This window comes from Panthera leo, chromosome B3, assembly GCF_018350215.1.
Source record: "Panthera leo isolate Ple1 chromosome B3, P.leo_Ple1_pat1.1, whole genome shotgun sequence".
Taxonomy (NCBI): Eukaryota; Metazoa; Chordata; class Mammalia; order Carnivora; family Felidae; genus Panthera; species Panthera leo.
The window spans coordinates 52,064,477-52,082,323 of record NC_056684.1 but is presented as its reverse complement, the minus strand read 5'-3'; the positions used below and the strand labels follow the sequence as shown (position 1 = coordinate 52,082,323).

General features: G+C 37.3%; 2 protein-coding genes across 3 annotated transcripts in view; one reads left to right on the top strand and one right to left on the bottom strand.

Moving 5' to 3' along the window:
- MAPK6 (mitogen-activated protein kinase 6) overlaps positions 1-14,584 on the top strand; it is a 36,244-nt gene extending 21,660 nt beyond the window's left edge. For both annotated transcript variants that reach the window (XM_042941998.1, XM_042941997.1), the window contains exons 4-6: positions 5,947-6,111; positions 10,229-10,430; positions 12,332-14,584. In XM_042941998.1, coding sequence (XP_042797932.1) covers positions 5,947-6,111; positions 10,229-10,430; positions 12,332-13,433 — 1,469 coding nt within the window. In that variant the 3' untranslated portion in view covers positions 13,434-14,584. The remainder of the gene's footprint in view (positions 1-5,946; positions 6,112-10,228; positions 10,431-12,331) is intronic.
- BCL2L10 (BCL2 like 10) overlaps positions 1,360-17,847 on the bottom strand; it is an 81,925-nt gene continuing 65,437 nt past the window's right edge. The window contains exon 3 of the mRNA XM_042942009.1: positions 1,360-1,533. Coding sequence (XP_042797943.1) covers positions 1,410-1,533 — 124 coding nt within the window. The 3' untranslated portion in view covers positions 1,360-1,409. The remainder of the gene's footprint in view (positions 1,534-17,847) is intronic.

Here is a 17,847-nt window from a genome sequence, read left to right as displayed (position 1 = left end):
TTTGAAAGAGATAGTGTGAGCAAGGGAGGGACGGGAGGTGGGGCTGGGAGAGAATCCCAAGCAGGCTCCACCCTGTCAGTGCAGAGACCCATGTGGGACTCCATCCCATGAACCATGAGAAACCTGAGCCAAAATCAAGAGTCAGATGCTTAACCAACTGAGCCACCCAGGCACCCCAAAGATAATGTTGTATTTTTAGATTTATAATACTTGTTGGTAATCTGTGGTAAATGATACCTGAGTTGTATAATGCTGTCAGTATTTGTCACTCGTAGTCAAAATTTTTAGCTATTGTTGAAAACCCAGTAATTCTTTGTCCACTATCATCCCTGTTGCCTGAACTGCCGTGTCCTGTTGCTTGACTCCTTTGACCTTTCAGAAACAAGGAATTTTTTGCTGAGTTTGATGCTATGAGATTTTTCACTACATAGAAATAGTGAAGAATTTTGGTGAGAGGAAGAGAAAGAAAAAAGTGGTAATGTAAATGAGGGTATGAGCCTGAATCAGTGAGAAAAGTTTGATGACAGAAATCGTGTACATGCAAGAATTGGTGCAAAAAGTTGGATGGAAGCAAGGTGTCAAATAATGAAGATATCTATATCTAGTTAAGATGGGGCCAGAATACTTAGAAAGTAGGCAGAAGAATTCCATTTGGAAAACCAGGAAGTAGTAAGGTACTGAAGATTTTTTAGAGAAGTGACATGATGGTGATTTAGGTCTTTTCTCTCTTTGGACATTATTGTTTTTCTCTCTAACCAATCTTACTTAGAGTGGCCCTCCCACCACTCCCAGATTATGCTAAGAGCAGAAGAAAGGGCAGGGTCTGCTTACAAAAGAAGGATTACTAAAAGAAAGATAAGGGTGCATAGGAGAACACTATTGAAGAAAGGATGGTATGACTAAATGCCCTTACTTTTCTCTTTTAATGCTGACATTTGCACTACTCAGCTTATGTAACATTGACCAATCATTTGTAGTTTTCCCCGTAAATTTATCTGAAATTTCTTCCGATATGTCTCATAGTGATTGAATTTCAATTTAGAAAACTGAGAAAATACCAGTTATTCGTGGAAACTAAATGCTTGAGTGGATTGAATCTTTTCCTAGAAACAGTACTGTAATTGGAGGTTATATTCCTGATACTCAAGTACCTTCCAACATATGTAAAATAATTACTGTATTATTTGTTGCTGTATGACCAGCTGTCTCAAAATGTAGTTGCTTAAACAACAAACATTTATTATCTCATACTTTGTATGTGTCAGGAATTGGGAGGTGACTTCACTGGGTGGTTCTAACTCAGATTTGTTTAGTCAAGGTGTTGGTTAGGTCTGCAGTCATCTGAAGGCTTGACTGGGGCAGGAAGATCCACTTGTAGATAGCTTACTCACATGACTTATTAGGAAGCCTCAGTTTGTCATCATATGGGCTTCTCTATAGGATTGCTTGAATGTCTTCATTATGTTGGCTTCATGAAGCTGGCTTCCCCCAGAATGAATGATCCAAAAGAGAGCAAGGAGAAAGCTTCTGTATCTTAAAAAAAAAAAAAAAAAAAAGTCCTATCAGTATGTAATTCACATGCCATACACTTCACCCATTTAAGATATACAGTTCAATATTTTCTAGCATATTCACAGGATTGTATAACCATCTAATTTTGGAACATTTTTGTCCCCCCTAAAAGATAGCCTGTAACCATTAGCAGTTACTTTCCATTTCCCCTTTCTTCTAGCTCCTGACAAACACTAAGCTACTTTATTTCTCTGTAGATTTGCCTGTTCTGGGTATTTCATGTAAATAAGTTATGTAACAAGTGGCCTTGTGACTGACTTATTTCATTTAATGTAATATTTTGGAGGTTCATCCATGTTATAACATGTATTAGTATGTCCTCTTTTTGTGGCTAAATAATTCCACTCTGTGTGTGTGCCACACTTTGGTTATACATTCAGCAGTTTTTGGAAATTTGGGTTATTTGTCCTTCTTGGTTATTGTTACTGATGCTACCATGTGCATCAGTGAACAGTTTTTGTGTAGTTTTATGTTTTCCATTCTGTTGGATTTGTATATACTTAAGAGTAGAATTACTGTGTCATATGATAACTCTATGTTTAACTTTTTGAAGAAATGCTAGACCATTTTCCAAAGTGGTTGTAACACTTTACATTCCCACCAGCAGTGTATGAGGGTTCTATTTTTCCACATTCTCACCAAAATTAATTAAAATGTAGTCTGTCTTATATTCTTTTTGAATATGAAGTAGTATCTTATTGTGGTTTTGATTTGCATTTACCTAATGACTAATAATGTTGAGTGTGTGTTTATTGACAATGTGTCATTTTTGGAGAACTATCTAGATCCATTGCATATTTTTGTTTTTTAATTATTTAATGCTTATGTTTGGAGAGAGAGAGAGAGCATGAGCATGAGCAGGGGAAGGGGCAGAGAGAGAGGGAGACACAGAATCCAAAGTAGGTTCCAAGCTCTGAGCTGTCGGCACAGAGCCCAACGCGGGGCTCAAACCCACGAACCATGAGATCATGACCTGCGCTGAAGTTGGACACTTAACCGACTGAGCCACCCAGGTGCCCCTTCATTGCGTATTTTTAAATTGGGTTGTTTGTATTTTATATTTGAGGTATAAGAGTTCTTTATATATTCTGGATACAAATCATTTAATCAGAAAAATGATTTGAATATATTTTCTCCCATTCCACAGGTTCTCTTTTTACTTTCTAGATGGTGTCTTTGGAAACAAAAGATTTGAGTTCTGATGAGGTCTATTTTACCTATTTTTTTTCTTTTGTCACTTTTGCTTGGTGTCATATATGTGAAATTATTGCCTGAGCCCTAAGAATTTTATAGTTTTAGCTTTTGAATTTAGGTCTGTGATCCATTCTGGGCTAATTTTTGTATATGGTGTGAGGTAGGATTTAACTTTATTATTTTGGATGTAGATATCCAGTTATTCCAGCACCATTTGCTGAAAACATTATTCTTTCTGATTGAATTATTTTGGCCCTCTTGTCAAAAACCAGTTGACCCTAAATGCAGCATGTCATTTTGTGACCTAGACTCAAAAGTGACACACTGTCATTTCAGCTTTATTTTATGCATTAGAAATAAGTCATCTAAGTCTACCTCACACTCAAAGGGAGGGAAGTTGGATTCCACCTTTTGAAGGGAAGAGTACCAAAAAATTTGTGGACTTTTTTTTTTTTTTTTTTTTTTAAGTGGGTTCTACAGGGCACCTGCATGGCTCAGTCGGTTAAGTGTTTGTGGCTCGGGTCATGATCTCATAGTTAATGAGTTCGAGCCCTGCATTGGGCTCTGCTGACAGCTCAGAGCCTGGATCCTGCTTCAGATTCTGCATCTACCCGTCTGTCTGCTCCTCCTCCACTCACATTCAGTATCTTTCTCTCTCAAAAATAAACGTGAAAACAGTATAAAATAAAGTGGATTCTACACATAATGAGGGGCTTGAACTCAGGATTCTGAGATCAAAAGTTGCATGGTCTAATGATTGAGCCAGCCAGGCACCCAAATTTGTGGACATATTTTAATGCTGCCACAATAATGAATATTTTATCAGGAAAACTAGCTTGTTTATAATTGTTATATCATGCTCTAAGTCATTTGAAATGGGGTCAGAACTTAACGCTATATTGATTATTCATTCAACATATTCAGAATTGTTCAAGTATAGCAATAAAAATAATTGGATTAAACAACACCTTTAAATAACAATATTTTGATCTTACACCCATGTAAACTTTAAACAGTTAATGAGAATTATATGTAAAATGATTTGAAAGATCCAGTTTTAATTCTCTTCTCCTTTATTGGTAAATTTGTGAGCCATTCAACAAAAGCAGCATGAGGGAGATGTTTATTAGATAGAGGCCTCAAATGAACAGAGCAATAAAAGACACCCACTGAAATGTCTAATACCATCTCAAATTTAACCTATCCAAAACTGAACTGGTATTTCTCCCTCCTTTCTTTTTCTGCTGTCTTCCTCATCTGTGTAAACCAGATCCACTTTTTAGTTGCCAAGGCAAACATCTTGGCTTCATCTTTCACTTTGGTCAGTACAGAGTCTATGGACTCTTCCTTTGAAATATATTCAGAATCTAACTGCTTGTTATTATCTCTATTAGCTTCCCACCTCCCTGTGGTTCAGTCAACCACTGTGTCTCTCCTGGTCTATTGCAGGATTTTTAACTGTCTTTCCTGCTTTAATATTTGCTGTCTGTAGCCTAATTACCACATAGTAGCCATAGTATTTCTCTGAAAACATAAATCAGAACGTGCCATTTTTCTACTTGAAATTCTGTAATGTCTCCCTATCACATTCGGGATAAAGTATACCCTTTGTGTTCTGGTACCATTCTGACTTTATCTTCTATTCCCTGCAGCCATTCTGTTTCAGCTACACTTAACTAATTGTTGTTTCTTGGACAAGCCTTCTGTCTCCTATGGGCCTTTGGGCCTTTCCCCATCTTTCTGTAACTCCTTTCCTCCATATGAATGCATGGTGTGTTCTCCAACTTCTTTAATTTTCAGCATTTCCAAGGAAGGAGGCCTTCCTTGGTCATCCTGCATAAATTAATAATCCTGCCCCTAACACTGCTATTTATCCTCCCTGCTTACTCTATTTTTCTTCATGGCATTTGACATAAATGTTGACAGAGTTATTATCTGTTTTTCTCCACTAGATTGTAAGCTCCGTGAAGACAGAGGTTTGGTCTTTTTGTTTCATAGGTGTATTTCTTTTAACTTTTTTTTTTTTTTTTTTAATGTTTATTTTTGAGAGAGACAGATTGTGAGTTGGGGAGGGGAAGAAAGCAAGGGAGACACAGCATCCAAAGCAGGCTCCAAGCTCTGAGCTGGCAGCAAAGAGCCTAACATGGGGCTCAAATTCACAAACCGGTGATATCATGACCTGAGCCCAAGTCAGCCACTTAACCGACTGAGCCACCCAGGTGCCCTCATAGCTGTATTTTAAAGTACCTTGCTCATAGTAGGAACCCCAAGAAAAATTTGGGAGATTGAATGGATTCCAGAAATTCGTGGAAAGGCAAACTGAATGGTTTTCTTTAGTCACCATTTAGCTTAAAGTTCCCCCTTTTATTTATTTAGTTTTTAATGCTTATTTATTTTTGAGAGAGAGAGAGAGACAGAGTGTGAGTGGGGGAAGGGCAGAGAGAGAGGGAGACAAAAAATCCGAAACAGGCTCCAGGCTCCGGGCTCCAGGCTCCGGGCTCCAGGCTCCGGGCTCCAGGCTCCAGGCTCCAGGCTCCAGGCTCCAGGCTCCAGGCTCTGAGCCGTCAGCACAGATCTGGACACGGGGTCGAACTCACAAACTGTGAGATCATGACCTGACCTGAGCCAAAGTTGGGCACCCAACCTACTGAGCCACCCAGGCACCTCTTCCCGCTTTTATTTCTTTAATACTGGTTCTGAAATGGCTACCTGAGTGTAACCTATAACTATAAAACTTCTTGTGCAGATCTGGTCCAGCCATCCATTTTACTGGTGATGAAAGCCTTTATCATCTTAAGTATGCCCAGAGGTATAGCCAGTTAATTAGCGATACAGCCACGACTAGAATCCATGTGTCTTGAATCCCAGTTCATTGCTTTCTTCACTACTTTATGATGCCTTAATTTGAGGCTAAACATAAAGGGTCAATTTCTTATGGCAACAAAGCAGCCAAAAGTAAATATGTCAGTGAGCTGAAATCGGAATAGATCTGCTTTTTGAGTAGATTGATGATATTCAAAGTAAAGAAACATGCTGATTAAAGATTCAGTTAAAACCGTTTTCCTCCCAGTGGTCATTACAGTATTTAAGTTAGTTTCCTATAACTTTAGAATGTCTTTTGCAAATAAGTAAGCATTGAGGAATATGTTTATATTGTATTTGATGTTTATCTAATTTCAGGTGCACATGAACTTGAACAGATGCAGCTGATTTTAGAATCTATTCCTGTAGTACATGAGGAAGATCGTCAGGAGCTTCTCAGCGTAATTCCAGTTTACATTAGAAATGACATGACTGAGCCACACAAACCTTTAACTCAGCTGCTTCCAGGAATTAGTCGAGAAGGTATCGTTACTCAAGAGTAACCATCATGTAATGGGGTGTATGTGTGTGTGTGCATGTGCGTGCACACGTGTGCACATGCATGCATGCAAGCAGGATCTCTATATTCCCAAAAAGTCTAGACATTAAGATATATCTAAAATTTCAACCCTTACTTTCCCTTTCCCTGAATCTTAGAGAGGGATATCTTTTTTTGTTCCTCTGAATAATTTTTCAGATTGAATAAACTGAACCCCTCTCCTGGTTCTAACTCCATCTATTTTTTTAGCTTGCACCTCTGATTCTCTGGCATAGGTGAGCATCTAGAAACCCTGTCCCTCATTAAGCTAGAATGTTCTGTGAGGGTTATATGATAAGTAAGTTGGGTATGAATATGCATGTTATTTACATATGAAAGTGAATTGAGTTGGGAGAAAGCAAAGGCTTCTGGGCAAGGAAGTAGAGGAAAGAGCAAAACTCCATATGAGCAAACACATTACATTAGAGTTTGCAGGTTCGTGTTAGGAATATTAGGTGCTAAATATGAGAATTTGTGCAAGCTTGAAAGGGGTAGGAACTTAGAATCAAAACTTTGTTGACCATTAACACAATAATTTTATGTTTCAAAAAAGAGTGACATGTCTTCAGGATTTGTTGATACAAATAATATACAAAAGTCTTTAACTCTTGTAGTGGTTACCTGTAGTAAGATAATTTTTTTAAAATTTATTTTTAAATAATCTCTGCACCCAATGTGGGGCTCGAACTCAACCCCCAGATCAAGAGTTGCATGCTGTATTGACTGAGCCAGCCAGGTGCCCCAGGATAACATTTTTTTAAGGATGAGCATTGGACATAAGGAAAATCTTTCTTAAAAGTTGATTGTGTCTTATATTTTTAAGAATTATCATATTAAGATACATCGATGTCAGTATTGTATGGTTCTTTCATGAATCAAGTTAGGGATATATAGTTGTTTCTCTTAATTACATATCCATTATTCATGTTACCCACTCTGATCACTATATGTGGTTTGGGTTAGTGTGTATCAAAGTGTTTTAAAGTAGCAAGTGTTTTGAGAAATAGGCACTGGATGGGGATATCATAATGACATTTTGTTTTCTTCACTTGTGCTTAGAACCTATATTGTAAATGCCTAAGTAATGAGGAAGCAGCTGTATTTAATTTCAGCAGGTTTTGTAGGCTTCCTTTTCAGTAGTTCTACATTCCTAACCAGTCTTCAAGTCTTATCTTCACATTCAGATTCCAGTGCGCTGTCTTGCTCCTGACCTTGTAGCCATGTCATGACACCCTTTTTCGTAACTGAACAGTAGTCACGTAGCATTGGACTGTGCCTCAGAATCCTCTGTGGGAGAATTTTTTTTGAGAGAGAGAGTGAACGAGAACGAGAACACAAGATGGGGACAGGGGCAGCAGAAGAGAGGGAGAGAATCTGAAGCAGACTCTGTACTCAGCTTGATGCTATGACCCAGGGAGCATGACCTGAGCTGAAATCAAGAGTCCGATGCTCAACTGACTGAGCCACCCAGGTGTCCCAAGTGGGAGCTTCTTAAAAATGCAGACTGTTCAGTCAGAATCCAGAGGTAGGGTGGGGAGTAGAGCAGGTGTCTGTTTTTAAAGCCCTCTACAGGTGTGGCCCCACTCAGCCAGGTTGAGAGACATTGCTCAGGAATAACCTTGATTGGCTTTGAGCCGTTGTCGCTATTGCTGTGTCTTATCCACAGAGGTAAGCTAGTAATAATGTAGGACATTGCTGTTGAAGCATTTGCAGGCTAGCCAAACTTGAATCTTCTATTTCCCCTACCCTCATTAGGGTCAGGACCATGTCTTAGTTGGTTTTGAATCAACTTGAATATTTGCCTGATGGCTGGGATGTATGTCTTTCATAATGGGTTAATTAACCATCAGCCAAAGATCCTTGGTATTCACAAGTAGCGGAACTATGCTTATATACAAGTGCATAGCAGAGTTTTTAAATTTCCTGAGACTAAAGATACGTTGTGTAGATGTGCTCTACACCAGTTTCTTCTTAATCAAGATTAACATTGGAGTTTTATTTTTGGAACAGAGCACATTCTGAGGCAATGGGGACTTCATAAGAAATACATGTTCTTTTCTCCCACTCTGTTCATGATCTTCAGAGGAAAAAGCCAAACAAGATTAAGTACATATGAATTAACATGTAATAATGAAGACAATTAAGAACCCTAGTGGTCTTTTTTTTTTTTTTTTTTTTAATGTTTATTTTTGAGACAGAGAGAGACAGAGCATGAATGGGGGAGGGTCAGAGAGAGAGGGAGACGCAGAATCCGAAACAGGCTCCAGGCTCTGAGCTGTCAGCACAGAGCCCGATGCGGGGCTCGAACTCACGGACTGTGAGATCATGACCTGAGCCGAAGTCGGACGCTTAACCGACTGAACCACCTAGGCGCCCCAGAACCCTAGTGGTCTTCATCTTTCAATGAAATAATCTTTTTTCATTTCACCCTATACTTATCTCTCATCCTCCATTTTGCTTTCTCACATCAAAATTTTTTTTATGTCTTAGCACACTTCAACACCATCATAGCAAATAGATTTATTTCCTTTAGAGCAGTGCTGTCCAATAGAACTTTCTGTAATTATGGAAATAGTCTATGTATGTGTATATTGCATGCACTTGGGAGCTCAGCCTAGCTAGTTTCTTTGTTATCTCTTCCTCTTTCCACCTGCTGCCTACAGTTCCCAAATGCTAGGGATTTGAGTATATTCCTCTTGTGTATTGGGATATGTATCTCCCTTCTCTCTGAGAATGGTGATTGTGCTGGGTCAGCCCTTCATAACTGTGCCTTAGAGTCTCTCTTGCCTTGTGACACATGGTCCCTGGGCTAATTAAGATAGACTCTTTTGCAAGACAACCAAGAACAGCTTGATGTATTGTGAAATGACTTCCTAGATTAGGGTAATATGATAAGAGGGGGATAAGGGGGAGGAGAGGAAGAGGCCTCAGCCCTGGGCCACTGCAGGGCCTGAATAGCAGTGAGTCTTAGTTTCTATAGTCTTTATTGGAGTGATTGAGTATTGAATGAGATAATGTATATGAAAACACTTTGTAAAATATGAAAGGCTGTAAAAAATCAGCTATTGTTTACATTAATGAGAAATCGGGAATTGAAAATGGAAGAATTATCTTTTCCTTAGAGACAGAGGTAAAGATACGAGGGTGTGTGACAGGCCATAGTGAAGAACTAGGGATTGAGGTAAATGTGAAGCGGGTTTATCTGTTGAGAATGATAGTGTAAAGAGATGGTGTGGAACATTGCTGAGCAATAGCAAAGGCCAAATTGCAATTCCACAGTATGAATTTGTAGTGAGCCGTGGGTGTGATTTTGCATGTAGCTTTCATCAGGCCTGTACGGCTAGGGAGCAGAGAAAGTAGATGGGGGAAATCACTCAAAGTTGAAGATTGGTATAAATCATAAGGCATACAAGTGTGTGGTGGTGTAAGGGCAACCTTTAGGCTGGTGACAGTGTGGTTCAGGCTGAGTTAGCAGCTTAGGAAGGCCCAGTGATTGATGTGAGACAGAGATCAACAAATTAGTACAGCAGCTAGTCAGTGAGATAAGGGAAGGAAAGGGGAAAGTGTTTTTTTATTAAGCACTAGACACTATGCTTTACATTTAATTTTTATACCTTATAAGATATCTGTCAATATACCCATTTTATACATGAAGAAACTGAAGTTCAAGTTTAAGTAATCTGTCTAGCTCTTGACAGCTAGGGAGTAATTCAGTTAAGCTTGTGAGTTGCAGAGCTGAGATTACGACCTATAGTATTAGGTTGAACCATATGAAATTGCTGTCATTTGCCCATTTTTGACTGACAAAAATAGAAGTTTCAGATGATTCAACTTAATATATTCTTTTTTTTTTTTTTTTTTTTGTAACTGAGCATAATAGGAGATTGGGGTACATTTCAAATATTTATTAAGATTATTGAATAGGTATCTTTTTAATCTGTAAATCAGTTTTATTTCACTGATAAATTAATTTACCTTTTAATTGTATAATCCCTTTTTTTCCCCTACATTGGTTGGCAGACCTCCAGTACAGTTAAGGTGTTTTATCTCTTTCTTTTGCAGCACTGGATTTCCTGGAACAAATTCTGACATTTAGCCCAATGGATCGGTTGACTGCAGAGGAAGCGCTTTCTCATCCTTACATGAGCATATATTCTTTTCCAATGGATGAGCCAATTTCCAGTCATCCTTTTCATATTGAAGATGAAGTTGATGATATTTTGCTTATGGATGAAACTCATAGTCACATTTATAACTGGGAAAGGTAAATTGATGCTAAGGTAGAAAAATACAATTTATTATATTTTCACTACAGTGTACTAATTACTATATGATCACGGCCCACTTATTATGTGAGTTTTATTTTTAAATTATGGTAAGACAATGTAGATCTCTTAAAAATTTACTGATGGGGGGCACCTGGATGGGTGGCTCAGTCAGTTCGGTGTCAGACTCTTGATTTTGGCTCAGGTCATGATCTCACTGTTTGAAAGTTTGAGCCCCGTGTGGGGGTCTGTGCTGACAGTACGGAGTTGGCTTGGGATTCTGTCTGCCCCTCCCTTGCTTGCTCGCTCTCTCACAATAAATAAATTAAAAAAAATAATTAGTGATGGTCCCTTGGGGTTTCTGCTAAACTTAATATCTTTGAATAGCCTTTATGTAATTTAAATATTAATAGTTACTATTTAAGATGTTGGATGACAAGACTCAACCTTAATCCAGTAAGGTATCTGCATAATGTCTCAAATCTTTCCATATAATCTCTTGTATCTTAGGATAGCAATTATTTTGATTCATGGTATATGCTATTCAAATCTGTTTTCCTAATGACATAAAATTAACCTTCAGGGGAAATCTGGGTGGCTCAGTTGGTTAAGCATCCAACTTCGGCTTGGGTCATGATCTCACGGTTTGTGAGTTTGAGCCCCATGTTGGGCTCTGTGCTGACAGCTCAGAGCCTAGAACCTGCTTTGGATTCTGTGTCTCCCTCTCTCTGCCCCTCCCCCTGCTCGTACTCTGTCTTTCTCTGTCTCTCTCAAAAATAAATAATAAACACTAAAAAAATTAAAAAAAAACTTCAGTTAACATAGGTCCAGTATAAGGGACTTTTCTATTTTGAATAGTATAAAATATCAAAATGGATAACATCATACATTTGAGTTAAAGATTTTTTTCCCTCTGCTTTCTTTTAGGATTTCTAAATTTCTCGAGAAATTTAGGTATAATTTTGCTTCACAGTAAGGTTGTAGCATATAATAATGGATCGATGTTGTTTAAAATCTTCAGATAATTTTGATATTTAGCCACTAGGTGTTAAGTCACTAATGACAGTCGTAAAACTTTAAAATTTCATATATTTCTTTGTTTAAAAGAAAAATCATTAAATTAGTTTGTGAAGTCATTGCATTTTCCTCCTAAAATGTTCAGGTATTTGTATGTTTACACACCTCTGCCAATGACCATTTTGTCCACATGAACATTTCTACTACCTGTGTATAGTAGGTACATAACCAGATGTCTTCTAATATCTTTCCTAGTCTCTCCTCCCCATCCCCCAACCATTTGTGTGTGTCTCCCAGTCTGCTGCTACTTGGGCATGAATGGTCACCTCGCTCTGATATGTCAGTAAGAGGATACCGTATTTGGTAGTGCTTATACATGGAGAGGTTTTTTTTCTATTCATTATGAGTTCTAGGAAGCCTTCCTTTTTTTCTAGTCTGACTTGGTACCAGTACAGTGAAAATCTGTAAGAGACCTGATTAAGATTAGAGATTCATTTTGTGGCCACAAAGTGTTTTTTCTGTGTATGAAACTGTTGGACTTGAACCGTAGACATGCCAGTCACTCAGATGTTTATCTGCAGCTGTGTTTGAGGTGGATAAAAAATAGAGAAAAGATGGAATAAGTGTAAAATGGTATTTCATCTTAAATTTAAAAATGGAGGGCTTAGAATTTTGTTATAATCATAGGCTTCATTGGTAATTACCAAAATTGCCTTTTATTACTTTATGTAGTAATAGATCTTACCTATCCATTAAAGTTAGGAGTTACGCTCCTGTTATCCCTGCATAGACCTAGCAGAGTGCTTTCACCTAAAAGGCACTCAGTGAATTTGAAAATGAAATCATACCCCTGCACTAACAGTAATGTATTCATTTTTTTCAGGTACCACGATTGCCAATTTTCAGAGCATGATTGGCCTATACATAACAACTTTGATATTGATGAAGTTCAGCTTGACCCAAGAGCTCTGTCTGATGTCACTGATGAAGAAGAAGTACAAGTCGATCCTCGAAAATATTTGGATGGAGATCGTGAGAAGTATTTGGAGGATCCTGCTTTCGATACGAATTACTCTACCGAGCCTTGTTGGCAGTACCCAGATCATCATGAAAACAAATATTGTGATCTGGAGTGTAGCCATACTTGTAACTACAAAACAAGGTCATCATCTTATTTAGATAACTTAGTTTGGAGAGAGAGTGAAGTTAACCATTATTATGAACCCAAGCTTATCATAGATCTTTCCAATTGGAAAGAACAAAGCAAAGAAAAGTCTGATAAGAAAGGCAAGTCAAAATGTGAAAGGAATGGATTGGTTAAAGCCCAGATAGCTCTAGAGGAAGCATCACAGCAACTGGCTGAAAAAGAAAGGGAAAAGAATCAGGGATTTGACTTTGATTCCTTTATTGCAGGAACTATTCAACTTAGTTCACAACATGAACCTACTGATGTTGTTGATAAATTGAATGACTTGAATAGCTCAGTGTCCCAACTAGAATTGAAAAGTTTGATATCAAAGTCAGTAAGCCGAGAAAAACAGGAAAAAGGCATGGCAAATTTGGCTCAGTTAGAAGCCTTGTACCAGTCGTCTTGGGATAGCCAGTTTGTGGGTGGTGGGGAGGACTGTTTTCTTATAAATCAATTTTGTTGTGAGGTAAGGAAGGATGAACAAATTGAGAAGGAAAACACTTATACCAGTTACCTGGACAAGTTCTTTAGCAGGAAAGAAGATACCGAAATGCTAGAAACTGAGCCAGTAGAGGATGGGAAGCTTGGGGAGAGAGGAAATGAGGAAGGATTTCTGAACAACAGTGGGGAGTTCCTCTTTAACAAGCAGCTCGAATCCATAGGCATCCCGCAGTTTCACAGTCCAGTTGGGTCCCCACTGAAGTCAATCCAGGCCACCTTAACACCTTCTGCTATGAAATCTTCCCCTCAGATTCCTCATAAGACATACAGCAGCATTCTGAAACATCTGAACTAAAACACTCAGCAGACATTTCTCTTTGTATTCTTCATGAAATGTGTTTTGTCTTTTTTATTACTAGTGTTTAAGTCATTTTTTTACTTGAATCATATGGTGTCATTTAGAAAGGATTTTATTAGTTCTTGGTTTTTAAAATCCAGACTTTTTTTCTACATGTGAGATGGTTTTCATTTTAACTGGCATGTCGTTTGCACACAAAAATAAAGAATAGAGCAAAATAATGCAATGCAGGAGGAGACAAAAGAAATGCACTAAGACAAGTAAAAAACATTCTCTCATAGAACAATGATCTGTTTTACAGGAAACAAAAATCTTGCCTTGAAATTTACACAGTGAGACTGTACATAATTGCATGAAAATATCTATTTTTTTCCTAAAACATTTTTCATTCATGAGTATTTTCAAGTTTTTCATACTGTACACATTTCTTAAAACACATGATACCAGCAGCAACTGAAAATGAATGCCGAATTTGGTACACATGTGTTATCTACCTCAAGGTAACAAAAGTATGTGGCAAAACATATACCATCCATAGTGCTTCACACATGCACTTCTATTTAGCCAGCGTTTATTGTAGTAAACTATTAATAAGATTCATGCACCGTTTATAAATGTTCTGGTATGCATTCTTTATAGTGAAGTGTTACTACATCACATCTTATTTATTTTAGAAAATCCGTATATTTTCTGTATTTAATTATAAAAAGTTGACTTAGTTTTTGAAATTTATTTGCAAATACACTTTTTCCATTTGGCACTATGGTTTGTTGCCTACTTAGCTGAATATATAATGTCGGCTCATCCTAAGGCTGTCCACGTACTTAATTTACTTTCGTATTCATTTTAAGTAAAGCGCTCACTGTGTATAGGAATTTGTATTTTGGAGGTGCTTGATCTATCTACAAAGAAACATTAGGAATTACTTTATTATAAAATGCTCCTAGAAGTCTTAACTGTGTTTATTTTTAAACAAAACAAAACAAATTGTAATGTTAGACTTGTGTGCATGGAAGTAATTAAGGTACATCATTATTGTAGTTTAAAAGTTGTACATGATAAGACATATTTTGTTTTTACTGTATGTTTTTACTGAATGATCTGTTCCCCATCCCAAGGCAAGCATGAATAAAATTAGGTTAAATATAGCATGTGGTGTTGGAGTCTCTTAGAATTTGTTTCATCTATTTTATTTTATTGAATACTGTCGGTATCTTTAGTTATCCTGTTCAAAGAAAAGGACAAATAAATATGGCCAGCAACTATGGCTCCTGTTGAACTCTTTAGGGTAGTGCAGGAAAAGTAAAAATTACTAGCAAATTCTTTATCTAGTCTCACCTTTCAGCAAAATTGTGGCTGTACTTTAGACTATGTTAGGCTAAACGGCTTCAAAGAAAAAGCTTCTTTGTCTCTACACAGAAACCTTGTTGATTTACCTTCACACATTAAAATGGAATAAGGTTTTATATATTTCAAAACTATTAAGTGCCCTTGGAGGCTTTGAAGTACGCAGAGGAACCTCCTTTAAATATATTTGCTCTACAGTACATCATGTTTCCTTTGTTCAAGAACTTACCTATTTACCTATCCAAATATAAAACCACTTTTCCTTTAACCTCCCTTTTCCATTTGTCTTCCTTATTTATATACAAAGCCAGTTCTATTAATATTCAGACTTCTACCTTCCCGGTGACCTATTCACTGATTTCATTTGGATTCTCAGAGCTTTTAAAAAATACAGGTATTTTCTGGATGAGTATCATTGTCACATGTTGTGAATTTATACTCCAGTTAACCTTAAAAAGACAAACTCTTAGAGTGGAAGCTTTCAGCTTTTCACCATTGGATATTATGTTAAGCTGTGGATTTTCATATATGGCCTTTATTACTTTGAAGTAATTTCCTTCTGTTCCTATTTTGTTGAGTGTGTGTTTTTTTTTTAGTCATGAAAAGGTGGTGTGTGAAATGCTTTTATTGCACATATTGAGATGATCCTGGTTTTTGTCCCTAATGTGGTGAATTACATTGATTTTCATATGTTGAACCATTCTTGTATTCCAGAAATCTCACTTGATTATGATCGTGTAATCCTTTTAATGTGCTGTTGGACTTGATTTGCTTAGTGTTTTGTCTTAGGACTTTATGTATCAATACTCATTAGGTATATTGGCCTGTAGTTATAACACCATTGTCTAATTTTGGTATCAGGGTAATGCTGTTCTCATTGAATGACTTTGGAAATATTCTCTCCTCAATTTTTGGGAAGAGTTTGAGAAGAATTGTTAATTGTTTCACTGTTTGGTAGACTTCTCTAGTGAAGCCATCTGGTCCAAGGCTTTTGGGAGATTTTTGATTATTGATTCAGTCTCCTTACTAGGTCTGTTTGGATTTTTAATTTCTTCACAATTCACTCTTGGTAGATTGCATGTTTCTAGAAATTTATCCATTTCTTGTAGGTTATCTAGTTTGTTGGCATATAATTTGTTCATTATAGTCTCTTACCCCTTTTTATTTCTGTATATCAGTTGTAACTTGTCCTTTTTTCACTTAAGATTTATGTTGTGTCTTTTCTCTTTTTCTCAGGGTAGCTAATGGTTTGTTGATTTTGTTGATCTTTTCTGTTCTCCATTTCTGCTCTAATTTTTATTATTCCCTTCTCATGACTGTGGATGTTTTTGGTCCTTTTCTAGTTCTTAAGATGTAAAGTTAGATTGTTGATTTGAGGTCTTTTTTATTTTTTATTATTTTCATTATTGTTCCATGAATCTCACACTTTATTAAAAAATGCAAATCTGCAAGTAAGCTATAATGCCAAGTAGAATATTCCTTTAATAATATGAGTTATCTAGGGGCTCAAACATCCAGTTTGGGCTTAGATCATGATCTCACAGTTTGTGAGTTTGAGTCCCACATCAGGCTCTGTGCCAACAGCTCAGAGCCTGGAGCCTGCTTCAAACTCTGTGTCTCCCTGTCTCTTTGCCCCTCCCCTGCTCACACTCTGTCTCTCAGTAATAAAAATAAACAAAAAATTAAATGAGTTATCTAGAAGGATTTTCTAAAGGAACCATTAACACGTCCATCAAGTATTTATTAGTAATCTTGGATATGGAAAGCATTACATAGTCACTGATAGAAATACAAAGATGAATAATAAGTCACAGTCTTTGCTTTCAAGGGATATACAGTATCTGCTATAGAATGGGTGGTTGTAAAATGGTGGCAGCTTTGGGTTTAGTAGAATGCTAGTTGAGCATAAGGTAAAATAAAAATAATCCACTTTGTTCATGTGCAGTACTAGAACCTGTTCTACTTAGTGTTACCATATTTAAATAAGAGGCAAACCCCTATACCCCAGAATACATAGCTTGTTATGTCCCCATTATAGCCTTTCTACCTGAGGAAGTCCTGTCAACAGAGTCCCTGAAAAGTGGAACAAAGGACATGGTGTTGAGTCAAGAAATGGAGGTCTTTTTTTTTTTTTAGTGTTTATTTTTGAGAGAGCATGAGTGGGGGAGTTGCAGAGAGAGGGACAAAGGATCCGAAGCCGGCTCCACACTGACAGCAGAGAGCCCGTTGCAGGGCTCAAACTCAATGAACTGGGAGATCGTGATCTGAGCCAAAGTTGGACGCTTGATGGCCTGAGCCACCCAGGTGCCTCAAGGGCTTTTTTAAAAGTAGATTTTATTTTTTTAGAGCAGTTTTAGGTTCACAGCAAAATTAAGGAGAATGTGCAAAGATTTTTGATATATCTACTCCCCCCGCACATGCATAGCCTCCCACGTTATCTACATCTCTTATCAGAGTGGTTCATATGTTATAATTGATGAACCTAGATTGACACATCATCATCACCCAAAGTCCACAGTTCACATTCGAGTTTACTCTTGGTGTTGTATGTACTCTATGTTTAGACAAATGTATAATAATATGTATCCACCATTTTAGTATCAGAGTAGTTTCATTGCCCTGAAAATCCTTTGTGCTCTGCCCACTCGTCCCTTCCTCTTCCCTTAACATCAGGCAGCCATTGGTCTTTTATTCTCTCCATACTCTTGCCTTTTCCAGAATGTCGTAGACTTAGAATCATACAGTATGCAGCCTTTTCAACTGGCTTCTCTTAGTCATGTGCATCGGTTTGCTTGATTGTGTCTCATTAAGTCCTTTAGGCTTTTTTCACTTTTGTTCATTGTTTTTTCTTTATGTTCTTCAGACTGGATAATTTTAAAAGAACTACCTTCGAGTTCACTTATTGTTCTGCTTGATTGAGTCTGATGTTGATCCCCTCTAGTGAATTTTTCAATTCAGTTTTTGTATTCTTCAGCTCCAGAATTCCTGTTTGGTTTGTCCTTTATAGTTTTGATGTCTTTGTTTTCTCATTTTGTTCACGCATTGTTTTCCTGATGTTGTGATG